This window comes from Grammomys surdaster, unplaced genomic scaffold (genome assembly GCF_004785775.1).
Source record: "Grammomys surdaster isolate TR1022 unplaced genomic scaffold, NIH_TR_1.0 136, whole genome shotgun sequence".
Taxonomy (NCBI): Eukaryota; Metazoa; Chordata; class Mammalia; order Rodentia; family Muridae; genus Grammomys; species Grammomys surdaster.
In genome coordinates this window covers 4,223,317-4,236,375 of record NW_021604594.1, presented here as the reverse complement: position 1 = coordinate 4,236,375, position 13,059 = coordinate 4,223,317, and the positions used below count along the sequence as shown (strand labels likewise).

General features: G+C 37.5%; 1 protein-coding gene across 1 annotated transcript in view; it reads right to left on the bottom strand.

Moving 5' to 3' along the window:
• Positions 1-1,884: 1,884 nt before the first annotated feature.
• Positions 1,885-13,059, bottom strand: part of Nckap1 (NCK associated protein 1) — a 79,988-nt gene continuing 68,813 nt past the window's right edge. Inside the window, exons 27-31 of the mRNA XM_028762873.1 lie at positions 10,590-10,683; positions 8,626-8,742; positions 7,970-8,079; positions 3,574-3,663; positions 1,885-2,760 (exon numbers count right to left, since the gene is read on the bottom strand). Coding sequence (XP_028618706.1) covers positions 2,644-2,760; positions 3,574-3,663; positions 7,970-8,079; positions 8,626-8,742; positions 10,590-10,683 — 528 coding nt within the window. The 3' untranslated portion in view covers positions 1,885-2,643. The remainder of the gene's footprint in view (positions 2,761-3,573; positions 3,664-7,969; positions 8,080-8,625; positions 8,743-10,589; positions 10,684-13,059) is intronic.

The window sequence follows — 13,059 nt, the reverse complement described above, 5'->3', positions numbered from 1 at the left end:
GACGACATATAAGAGCAAATTCAGACACAATTTATTTCCATCTTGAAAGCCAGCTACACCACTCCACTGTTACATTTCCAGAACTAGGATGTCAAGTCTGTCTGAGCCACTTTAACAAAATGCCTCAGACTAGACAGCCAATGTTTAGGGATCTCCAGTTCAAGGTGCTGGTAGGTCTGGTGTGTGCTGAAGCCCACCTGTTGGCTGAGGTGGTGCTGCCTCCCTGTGTCCTCACACGGCAGGCATAAGAAGCTCCTCCCTCAAGGAATAGTCATTGGCCACAGACCCAACCCATTTCTTTATAATGAGTTACATCTCAACATGTGAAACTTGGGGAAACACAAATATACAGACATATCAAAGTTTATGGATAATATTATTTTTCAAGTTATTTTATGATGTAAGTGGATATAAAAATATCATTTTTCTACCATTGTTTTTTTTCTGAATACAGGGCATTTTGAAAAGGAGCATGTCATGGTTTCTGAGAACATCCGAGTAGTATACAATGTTTAGGAGAATGCCTCAGTGAAATTAAAGCAAAGACGAACAACTATTCGAACTACATTTAAGGGAAAATGCGTTCGTTGAGTTTAGTCGCTAGTGGATATAAAGCAAATCTTAACAATTTGGTGGCATCTTTAGCATGAACTGAAATCAATTACACAGCTCCATGTAAGACTGACTTAAAGAGTTGGGAAGCAATGTAGCAGCTAACCAACTGAGAAAGAATGATCCAACACTAACATTAAAAAAAGCAACTAAAACTAGCTTTTAAATAAATTTCATTTATTTGTGTAACATTCCAAAAGCTTATTCTGATCATCCTCAGTTCAAGTCTAGGCCAAACGGGCCATCGACGGTTAGGTCTTGGGACTTCAGATTGCCAATTTACCCCATTTTGTTACTTTTAGGGGTCTAATGATAGGCTGAACGCTTGGATGAAAGATTCTAGAGTTAGCCATGCAGGAAATAAACTGATGATGACAGTGTGATATTTATTTTAAAAACTACTATTTATTTATCACTTAGTTGGAGATGGGAATGTGTATGCCACATCCACGTGAAGGTCAGAGGACAACCTCCAGGAGCTCGCACTCCCAGGGACTGATTTCAGGTCACCAGGCCCAGTGGCAAGCACCTTTACCTGCTGAGCCATCTTTCTGGTCCAGTAGAATATTCTGAAGCAATCAGCATTAAATGTTAGCATAGTTATATGGAGAACAATAGAAACTATTCTATTTTAAAACTCACCTTAAGAAATGCTTATCAAAGGATGTCAATTCCTTAATAATGGCTATTTATTGTTCTAAACACAAACTCTACACAAAAAGGAGTATGAGAGTCACGTGGCCTCAGGATCCCACCCTACTTTCTGTGTCTGAACAAGAGAAACAAAAATAGGTTTATAAACAATTTTGCTGATTTCAACCCAGTGAACAGTGTACATAGAAGCTATGAACAGCAGTTCTGTGTTGTCCAGACGCAGAGCAGCAGAGGCTGGCTATCTCATGCCAATCAGAAGGTAAAATGTGCCACTCTGACATCTAGGCCAAACACAAAGCAGGACACATGTGGACCTAGCACTGACCTATCCATAACAACACAGCCTAGTTCCATGGCCACTCCATTTTTGTTATTCCTCAACAACTTCATTTGGTAATAGATACAATTAGCAAGCCGATCACACACACACACACACACACACACACACACACACACACACACCACACTCCTAATTTCAGTATTTTTTCCAGGAGTATTTTTTAAAACATTTAAAAAAATTCTGTAATAATGAATCTGCTAAATCTGTTTACTTTAAGAAAGTTTAAACTGAAAATTTCATATTTGTCAAATAAGTTTTCAAAGATTTTAAAGAAATGATTCAAAAGGTGATACAGTCTAGTGTTTATTTATGTTATGGCAGGTACACTTGAATTTCAAATTTTAAAACATATAAAAAGTGATTCTGGACTAACATCTGTATCAACAGTTGACAAGTGTCTGGTTGTTTTTATACAGCAGATGCCAACCTGGCAGCATGGGATGAGATTATCAGCAGGTTTTCTACAGGCAACAGCATGTGCTGCTGTTGGAGAAATGCAGAATCTGCTTCCAATGCACATGTTGTCTAACATGTCTAAGGTTAAACAGTGTTAGGTATTTAGTTTGGCAAATGTTCAAAATAAAGTAGAAATGTATTTGTAAGCATCACCGATATGCACATCCAGTCTCGATCTCAGAAAGAACTGTGGGTACAGATCAGAACTCTCCCTATATGAAATAATTTACACACAGATGGGTGCTATCATATCACTATCTAAAATAATCACTAAATACAATTCTTTTTCAGAAATAAACAAGCAAGTTTTTTTCATTATCAGTTATCAAAAACATAGTGTTAATAGTATTTCAAACAAATGATACTCTAAAATCATAGAATTCACTGAGTTTTGAGAATGTATAACTAAATCAACCAAATGTACTGTAGTACAACCATATTAGGAAGCCAATGATCAGAAAATACAACAGCATGAAGAAAATTTAATCCACAAAACTGTTTCAGGCTTTAAGGTAAAATAGTTCCACAGTTTACAGATAAAACAAGGCAACAAAAACTCGTGCTTGTCTTGAGTAGGTACTCTATGCAGAAGATGTAACACTTTGTTTGTAGACAGCATGGTATGCATTTCTCAGCAACACATAAGGAAAACAAGATTCCAAGAGATCCATTGTCAAGAATGGTGATTCTTGTACAATCTGAAAAAGTATAAAAACGTCAAAATTCAAGTTACTCCATGGGAGTAGTAAACAACGCTATATTCTTCTCATTTGGAACAGACACAAACCATTTTACTTTAGAATCTAAAATACAAATGTGCTTGAGTGAAGCTTATCAAAATACTTCTAAATCATACTTCCAAGTTTATCAATTAATCAATAGGAACACATAGAACACACATCTGCAGCAATACTCTAAACATAAAAGTGAATATAAACATATTACAAATGTAATGGTACATTTTTAAAAGCTCAAAATCAAGCTAGAAAGTGAAGTAAAAACTAAGATGAACTATGATTCAATAGAAAGCAGTACATTCTAGAGTTCAAGAGGAAAGAAAGTCTAATACACAGGCCTGTGTGATCGGGAAAAATTAACTGGGGAAGAAAATGGCGTTAGGAGTTCTGCTGCTTCTCAGAGAGACACAGATCTCTACAGGCAAAGGAAACTGAGAGTCTCACAGACATTGCCATGGGAAGCGCAGAGAATTAAACTTGGTTTAGCAGGAAAATAAAAGGCCTGAGCATCCTTCCAGGACATCAACGCTCACCTTTGGTCTTACGACTTCCTATTACTGACCTATGGGTAAACAGGAGTAGTGCCAGTCTTTGCAGAAATTTTTAGAAAGTGTATTGTTTGGGTGGAGTGATCACAAGAAATGGAGAAAAACCGAAAATCACAAAGAAACAAAACGAAACACCAACAAAACTTTCACTTGCCAAGAAGAGGTATGTTAAGGACTAGAACATTTTGTTATTAGTAAAAGTTAATTAAATTGAAATGAGACATACCATATCCAGTAGCAAATAAACAGATTCTCTATTTCTTGTTGTAGTTTTATCTGTCTCTTGGCCGATCTTCAGTAGACTGGAGGATGCAAGCTTAAAAGTACACACACGTATTCAATGAGGTTGCCAAGGAAACACCGCTGCTCACTTATGTGTTTAATTTCATTACGATTCTACCTTCAACAAGCTTCCACTATTCAGTGTATAAAGTCCTATGAGCTAGTGACCTCACATCAATCAACAATTAAGTATACATATATTCAAATAGTTGTTAAAACTAACATTTTCCTCAAGTTTTTTTCTTAAAATGATTCAAATTGTTTTCTCTCTTCCCAAGAGCCATAATACTCTACAGCAGCCACCCCCCCCACAAATAGTTTTGCTTTTAATGGTCATACATGGTTGGAAAGAAAAATAGAAAATTCCATAATTGCCCAGTTTCCAATCATGAGTTCCTAAATTTGAATTCCATGCCATTCTCTGTATGATTCTGCATCATGTTCCACAGGAACTGAGTTGTCCCTCTGTTCAGTATGTCCACACTATGTATATAGCTGCATGTTAGTCACTTGGTCATCAGTTACCTGCCTGAATGACATGGTAATGCAGTTTCTGTTCAAGTGACCCTTTCAATATAATATAGTGTAACTTCAGCGAGATTGCTTGCAAACGTACAGCCAAGGAGGAGTAAGTCTTTCCTTCATGTGAGAATGTAGAAATTCTCAGAGGAAGGACAAGTTTCTATCAAGAATCTGAAATCTCCAGGAAAAGCTAATCTACCTACAGAAGGGAATTTGTTCTAACGCTGCTGCCACATGTCAAACTGAAGGTTATAGCCAAAGTGTACACCACTGTACAGAGTGATGGACACAAGGTCCTCAGAAATAAAAACTGGTGTGGGTGACAGTCATATAGTTGGAAGAGGGTTTGAATTAAAAGCCCCGTAAAACTAACAGACAACATCTGACCACCCTGAACTTCTGCAAAAAGAGACAGTGAAATGTAATGCTGGATCAGGCGTGGTGGTGCACACCTTTAATCTCAGCACTCGGGAGGCAGATGGATGTCTGTGAGTTAGAGGCCAGTCTGGTCTACATAGTGATTTCCAGGACAGCTAGGACTACACAGAGACCCTGTCTTAAAAATCCCAATAATGATGAGGAAGGGAGGGAAGGAGAAGAAAATGTGATGCTGTTTTAATCTGCCCAGAGTATGATTTAGTTTATTAAGGCCATATCCACCTCCTGGTATTTGTTTGTAATCAACTAGCAATCAAAGGAAACCCCAATCTGGACATAATGCAGTACTGAAAACTATCTGCTACTGTGGACACAATAACACTCAATAAAGCAGCAATGGATTCGTAAAATTAGAATCTATATGAGGAATTCATGGATACGGTGATAGATGATTTGCTTTAAGCACCTGGGAGGCAGAGGCAGGTAGATTTCTGAGTTCGAGGCCAGCCTGGTCTACAGAGTGAGTTCCAGGACAGCCAGGGCTACACAGAGAAACCCTGTCTCAAACAAACAAACAAACAAACAAACAAACAAACAAACAAACAAACAGAGTTGCTTTAAAGGCATTCTGGGGATAGACAAGAAAATCAGAAAATCACTTAAAAACAAAAAGACAAGTTGGTGGGATAGGAGCTGTTGAACTACTTGGTGAAGACCATGCTGCAGCACACAAAGAGCTATTAACACACAGGGCTGTAGAAGCTGAGTCTTCTACAGACAATATGGAAGAAGAGGAAGCGAGCAGAAGCATCGAGCACGTTACTGAAGTATGCCAAAGTGTTCTACACTGCATAGGCTCTAAAGATTAATGGAGTAAGGTCTCTGGATGGAATTCAGCACTGAGGTCAACCACATGGTCCCTGAAAGACTACAACCTCTGCACCAATACTTCCATGAGTTAAAAACACAGGAAGTACTGATTACAATACTCTTCCAAGATTTCTGTTAAAGGCTGTTGAGAATCCCCAGCCATCACCATTATCTGCAACTAATATCCAAGAACCACACGCAGCCATGTCTGATGGGTAGACTTAGCACTACTCTCTTTTGGTATCAAGTCATGATATTCTCCCGGCTTAATGATCAGTATCACCCAAAGCAGACGATCTTCCCCTTGAAGTACTGTCTAAAGTCAACACCCACCCTCACAGTCTACCAATGTCTATATCATCACCTTCATTTACCTTACCCACACCAGTGTCATCTCAGGTCACAAGAAGGGTGGACATAGGACAATAAAGTATTTTGCGGGATTTCTCTCTCCTAACTGTTATTATGGAATGCAGACTGGTGAGACTTTTCTATTATTTCTATTAATAATTTATAATTTAATAGTTCCCTGTATTTAGTTGGTATACGTATGTACATGAATGCATGTAGTTCAATACTATCCCTGGCTTCAAGTACCCTCTTGGCATGGAGAACAGAGAATGAATAATCTATAGATAAGAGGTAAATGTACAGCATACTTTTTAGATCCTAAATAAGAAGACAATTTCAATCTGGGGTTATAGTCATAGTAATTTTAAGAAAGGACATTAAACCCCAAAAAAGAAATACAGTAAATAAAAGGAAAACAACTGAATTGTAATGTTTTCAAACTTGAGTTCCTTCTTAAACTACTGTTGATATAACAAGATTTTCAACAAAGAAGAAAAGAAAAAAAACAAATATTAAATATTTAGGATTCATTTTGTTTAAACTATCTGCTCTTTAAGCAAAGTATGAAAAAGATATACTGGTAAAGAAAAATACTGCGCTAAACCATGTCTGATGACAGAGTTAACATTACTCTTTTAGTAGCAAGTCACGTGTAATTTTATGGGTTTATTTTTGCTTATGTGTGTAGCAGGATAGTTTCCTGCTACATTATATTTGCAGTGGAGTTCGGTGATTGGGCAGTAGAAGAGGGAGGCAGAGTAAGGAGTTGGGAGCAAAAGAAGGGGGAGGAGGAAAAGGAAGGGGAGAGAGGAAGCAACATGGAGGAAGAACCATGGATCTCTAGCAGTCCGGAGTAGCAATTTCTATCAAAAGGTTAGATATTGGGTAACAATTCTAATTGACTGGGCATCTTGTGCATTGAGCATTTCCAAATATATAAATCTATTGGCTAATCTTTAAGCATTAAGAGTCTTCATTCTAATGGGAACCACAAGCATGGCAGGTATTGTTTGTAGCTTAGCAGAGAACCATGAGGGTGACGGGTTGGTCCAAGAGCCATGCTTTGGGGCATGGTCTCCATGGAGATGATCGGTAGAACCAGCCACCATGGTAACATCTGGTGGGGTGCTCTTGGCCTCTGGCTGCTTCTAGTGTGGGAACATGGCGAACAGCCCAGATAGCTAGTAGAGCCGTTCAGCACCTCAGCTTTTCTAAATATCACCTGCTTCATATGTGTGTATGTATATGCCTTCATGACTTTGTGTACAAGTGGGCATCAGATCCCAAGAACTGTAGTTAGAGGCAGTCCTGAGACATCTGATGTGGGTGCTAGGAACTGAACCTGTGGAAGAACAGTAAGCATCCTTAACTGCTGGGCCATCTCTAGCCCTGTGAGTAATACTTTTATACCTATTATATGTTGACTTTTGTACCTATTAATAGTATTTCATCAAATAAATAGGAATAAGGAAAAAATATCTTCTGCTACTGTTTTAAATATTTATTTTTATTTTCTGTGTGAGTACCTGAATATATGTGTGTGTGCCGTGTGTGTGCAGTACCCATGCTAGCCAGTCACTGGGATGGGAGTTACAGGTGGTTGTGAGCTGCCCAATGTAGGTCTGGGAACTGAGAAGCAAATAATCTTAACTGAGGAGCTATCACTCTAGCCCTTTGTTTTTTGGAAAGAGGATCTCACCCGTTAGCCCAGGCTTACCCGGTACTTGTAATCCTATCTCTGCCTCCCATTAGCTATGGTATGGTTTGTGTTCCATCACAGCTCTCAAGCAGTGCTCTTACTGTAGAGTTTGTCACTACTCATGGTCTCTGCCAAAGTAAATGGACATGAGTAAACTGCATCTTTAAAGGACACATTCTCTCTCTAGGCCTCCACTTTTCTTTGAAGAAAAAAAAAAAATCTTGAATGTGAAGACAATCTCTAGTCCAAACATTAGTTTAAGCAAACAGGCCACATAGCAGAGCTCTGGAAGGAAAGACTCCAAGCTAGAGGGAAAAAAATGATAAACTTGATGCAATCTACCTTTCCAAAAACAAACCATTAAAAAAGAAACAAGATTTAATACTTAATAAAGTGAGAACAAAAATGTCTTTGGAGAACACTAAATAAAATGTAAAAATAATGGGAATGTACTGCTGCATAACATAGGCATAACTTTTTGTTTTCTTTGTAAAATGTCATGATATTTGATTAGACATACCGCCAGGAATTCTTTAAGTCGGTCTTCAATACTTCCTTTGTGAATTGTAAACAAAGCTGCAGCAATTTGGTTGATGGCTTTGGCCAAACAATGTATATTGTTGCAGTGTCCTGGGAAAGAACAAACAGGGCTGTGCAGTCTGCATGACCACAAGATATTATTGTGACACACAGACGGCAAGCTTTAATGACTCCTCAGACTACATGAACAGCAGTATGACTGACTAAGAATTAGGGTCCACAGTGACTCACTCTTTACATTTTATGGGCATGAGTGCTTTTAAATATTACAGCAAGGATACAACTAACGATCAGGTCAGTGTTTCATTAGTAGGCAAACACTCTGGAAAGACGTGACGCTTGGTCCTACACCTCGGAAATGTAAATGATAAGGGCTAAGTTGCTTTAAGGCACGCCGTCTCAGCCCCTAAAACCACCCCATCATATGAACACGCACACTATCGTCTGCTGCACTTCTGAGCTGACCTACACACATTTCACATTTCAGAAAATCAGGATGCACACTCCAAAGCTACTACTTGGCAGAACTTGAACACTATTTTATCAGCAAACAACATTAATTATCTAAAGAGAAAAAATATAGGCAACACTAAAGCCAATGTTCTTTCACTGTCACAACAATTGTAAACCAGGTACCTTCTATTGCAGGGCTGTACTGTGACATCACATTGCTGGCCAGTGTAGGCAAGGAGACTGCTACAAAGACCATCAGGAGGCAAGCGATCTTATATTCTTCTTCTGGACTAATGTTCTCTAAAGAAAAGAATAAGGAATGAAAATCAAGATTTTCTTCAGGATTATTTGAAAGCTAATAATCTAACCTATAAAATAAAGGTAATAAATTTTATTTAAATTTCCTAATTGAAAACTGATGAATACTTATGAGAATACCATACATATTACCATTTATAAATTTCTTATCTTATAATCTGAAAATTCACTAAAAGAAAAAAAATCCCTTTCTTTCCCTACAATAGCTAAGAATATAATTTTAAATATATCGCTTAAAGGTTACCAATATTGAAAAGGGGACTGCATTACTTATTTCTCCATTCTAGAAAACAGAAGGAAGCAGTTATGAATGAAAATATCTAACACACTCTGTAGCTATAAGACCTTTACTAAAATACTTACAGTATGTAAATTTTTTTGTTTAGCACTTAGCTTCTTATCTGAGACCTGAGAACTTCTAGTTACCCTGCAGTTGGCAATTATATGAAACTATGGATCGATCACAGGAAAACAAAAACACAGTATATTTTTAAAACTTTGGTTGATCACAAAAATACCTAGAAGCAATAACTTATATATTATTTGAATCAGAAAAAAACGTGTAATTAAAAAGAATAACTCAATAACTCAATGACTGCAAGTTGGCTCAATAGAAAAGTGGCTCAGTGGCTAAGAGCACTTGCTGCTCTTGTAGAGGACCTGGGTTCAGTTCCCAGCACCCACATGATGGCTCATGACCGCCTGTAATACCATCTCTGAGGCTTATGCCCTCTTCTTCACTCCTTGGGCACCAAACATGCACCAGGTGCATATAATTAAGGGTAGGCAAAATACTCATATACATAAAGTAAGTGAATAAACTTTAAAGAGAAATTAAAATCAAAAGAGCAGAGAGGGCACTTCAATACCAAAACTAAACCAACCAAACAAAAAACATCAACAATAAAAAAAAGACAAAACAAAAACAAAAAACAAAAAAACCCCCACCTTATTTACATTGTAGAGAAACCAAGAATTACTTAGAACATTTTTTGATACTACATTTCAAAGAATTGACCTTAAAATTTCTAAGTGGTCAGTATTATGTAATATAGCACCTTTTTATGGCTGAGCATCTATTGTAATTAAAACAGGACACCCTTCTGTATGTGGTTCCCAGCTCCCTGGCTATCATAAGGGCTGTCTTCCACCAGCATACAAACATTCTCATCTTCTCCATCTCACAAAGTCCTTTTCACAAGCTGGGGTAGAGCTAAAGTGAGAGTGTGATTCCCAGCACAAGTACTATGTCTTGATTTTCCTCCTGCCTCTAGCGATTATACTTTTCTTCCTCTGTTCCCGACAGAGCTCCTCCGTATGGCGTGTGTCCAGTCCCTTCTCTCACATTTATCTGAGGGTCCTTGCATTGACTCCACATCATCATCACAGCTCACTCCAGTGCAGTTCCGGATTCGCTTTCACTTTCTTAGGAGCTTTTTCCCAAGTGCTTGTTTTTTCTCAGATTACACTGGTGCTTCCATCATAGTTTGTATTATGCATTTCTTCCTCTTCTCCCTGAGCTCACTAAAGCTGAAATGACACTGTTCCTCTGCACTACTGTATCTATCTACACCAAAGGACTTTAACAGCTTCGTCCAGTAGTATGGCCTGGACAGTATGTGATGACTATGCTACAGCAAAAACTCCAAAGCAAGGCATTTTGTCTTTTATACCCAGATCTATTCCAATTACAAATGAATGAATGAATGAATGAATGAATGAATACATAAAGCTTAACACAAGAAGACATTTTGAAAAACAAGTACTACATGTGTACCTAGGCTGCCCTATAAGTTTATAAGGAAGCTCCCCATGTTAATGCAGTTTACCTGACTTCTGTGAGGAAAGGGCTACCACCAAGGCAGGGTCAATCTCACACGGTAACCCAGCGGCCGATGACAGCTCATACACATTCATTGCAACCTGACGAAAATACAGGAATGACAAAGTAGAAGTAAGTATTGTAACAAACTTCTGAGAAAGTTTACTTTAGTAAGAAAATATTTATCGTATACATCAGTCTACCTCCAAACACAAGACTTCAGCACCTTGGCTGAAGCAGGGCTGACAGTGTAGGTAATCCACACTGGACAATGCTCTAACTTTCCCTGATACTTGTAGTCTCCCATTGTGCAAACAAGGCTTGCAGCCCCTCTGTAGCAAGCTCCACAGAATCATCCTAGTTACTTTTTGTCTTGCAAAGATGGAAGTAAAATATCAAGTCAAAAGAAATAAATAAATAAAGCCAGTTGTGGTGGCTCACACCCGTAATATCAGCACTTCAGAGTTCAAGGCCAGTCTGGGCTACAGAACCAGCTCAGCCTGGGCTAGAGTAAACAGAGAAATGAATAAACAAACAAAAGTGAATTAGTATTACTGAACCTATGCCTACATCCACAGTTACTTAATGAAAAACTTCAGGGATTCAATGCTTAATCAGATCTATAAACATAGCAAATTAATTACAGAAAAAAATTAAAAATCTAAGAATCTGATAAAGCAATTTCTACACCATGCATAGATTCTAATTATTTAAGATATGCTGACTGATATTTTTGTCAAAAACAGTATACATAATTGGCTATCTTTGATATTAACAGTTAATAGAGCTCAGACAAATAGAAACAGCCATGGACTAAGTTGCAGAGACACACTGCTCACCATACACCAACACAAATTCAAAGTGCATCAAAGATATAAACATAAAAGCTAAAATTACAAAATTTTGGAAGAAAATACAGGCATAAATCCTGATGATCTTTGTTAAGACCATATTTGTTTGACAGCAAATCTGTTAACAAAAGAAAAAACAGATAAGCCAAAGTATGCTGAAATGAGTTTTGTGATTCTTGGATACTACCAAGAAATTGAAAAGAGAATTCAGTACCGTGATTCTACTGAAGATATATTACTGCTTGATAGTTCAAAAATAAAATGATGTGGGTCAGTGATAGCTCAAAGGGAAAAGGTATAAGCCTGGAGACGGAGTTCAACCCCTAGAGGCCAGGCAAAGGTAAAAGGAGAGATCAACTCTGCACATACAGGTGACACATGGTTTAAAACTGGGCAAAGGATCCAAATAAATCTTCCTCTAAAGAAGCCAGACAGACACATCATAGATGTGTGGCAGCCTTGTGAATGAAGGAGATGCAAATCAAAACAGTGTGATACCTCTGCACATCTACTAAAATAGCTCTGATCAAGAAGACAAGGACTGCATATAGAAACCCCTGGCCTCTCATTAAGTGTTGATAGCAATATAAAACAGTGTCACCATAGCCGATCTGTTTGGTGGTTCCTTAAAGCTAAACACAGTTTCTACAGAATCCATTCGCTATACAAGAGAACAAAAACATCAACATGGATAAAAAAAAAAGTAGCATTATTTACAATATCTAAGAAGTAAAAGCAACCCATATCTGTAACTGATTAACTGACTAAACAAACTATAGTACATTCACACAATAAACATTAAAAAATTAAGTGCTAACACATGCTGTAACATGGTGGACCATGAAAACATGCTAAGTTAAAGACATCTAAATAAAAAAACTCTCTATTATATGACTTACACTCAAGCAGAGATGTCTCCAGAGACCTAGTTATCATCTAGGATGAGGAGTGAGCTGAAAGTGGGGAGCTCCTGATCTGGGTACTGACGTTCTTGGGGATGATAAAAATACTCTAAAACCAACTGTGAACTGTGATGGCCATGCCTCTGTGATTATATTCAAAACCATGGAACTGTACACTTTAGATGAGAAACTTTGATGATACAAGAATACAGCTGCTAAAAATCATGTTTGGGTTCTTTAAACCAAGTCAATTTTATTGACAGTTTGCTAAAAACTAAATTTAAAAATTAGACTAAGTAATAAGAATTGGATAATTAATTCAATTTTGGCACTATATTAGAATTCTCAGCACCTAGACATCAGTGTGCTCAATAAGAACTGTTTAACCTTGTACCTTGTATTTCTACATAGAAAACTCATTTTCTGCTCTATTCATAGTTACAGTCATAAAATCATAGGACAATCATTACTCTCAAATGCTTACATTATAAAGCATTATAGGAAAACCAAAAATTAAAAGAAACAAAGCCTTTAAGATTTTTATTATCTAGTATAAATATAGACAGAAGAAAAATGAAAAACTGTCTACTAGCATTAAGAAAAAACTCTTTTATCATTGGGGAATCTAGAAATGGTTCTTAGAAAATGGAAAGTGACCCTGGCCTCACAGACAGGCAGGAGTTCCAAAGGCAGAAACAGAAATGGAAGAGGGAGGAGTTTCAAG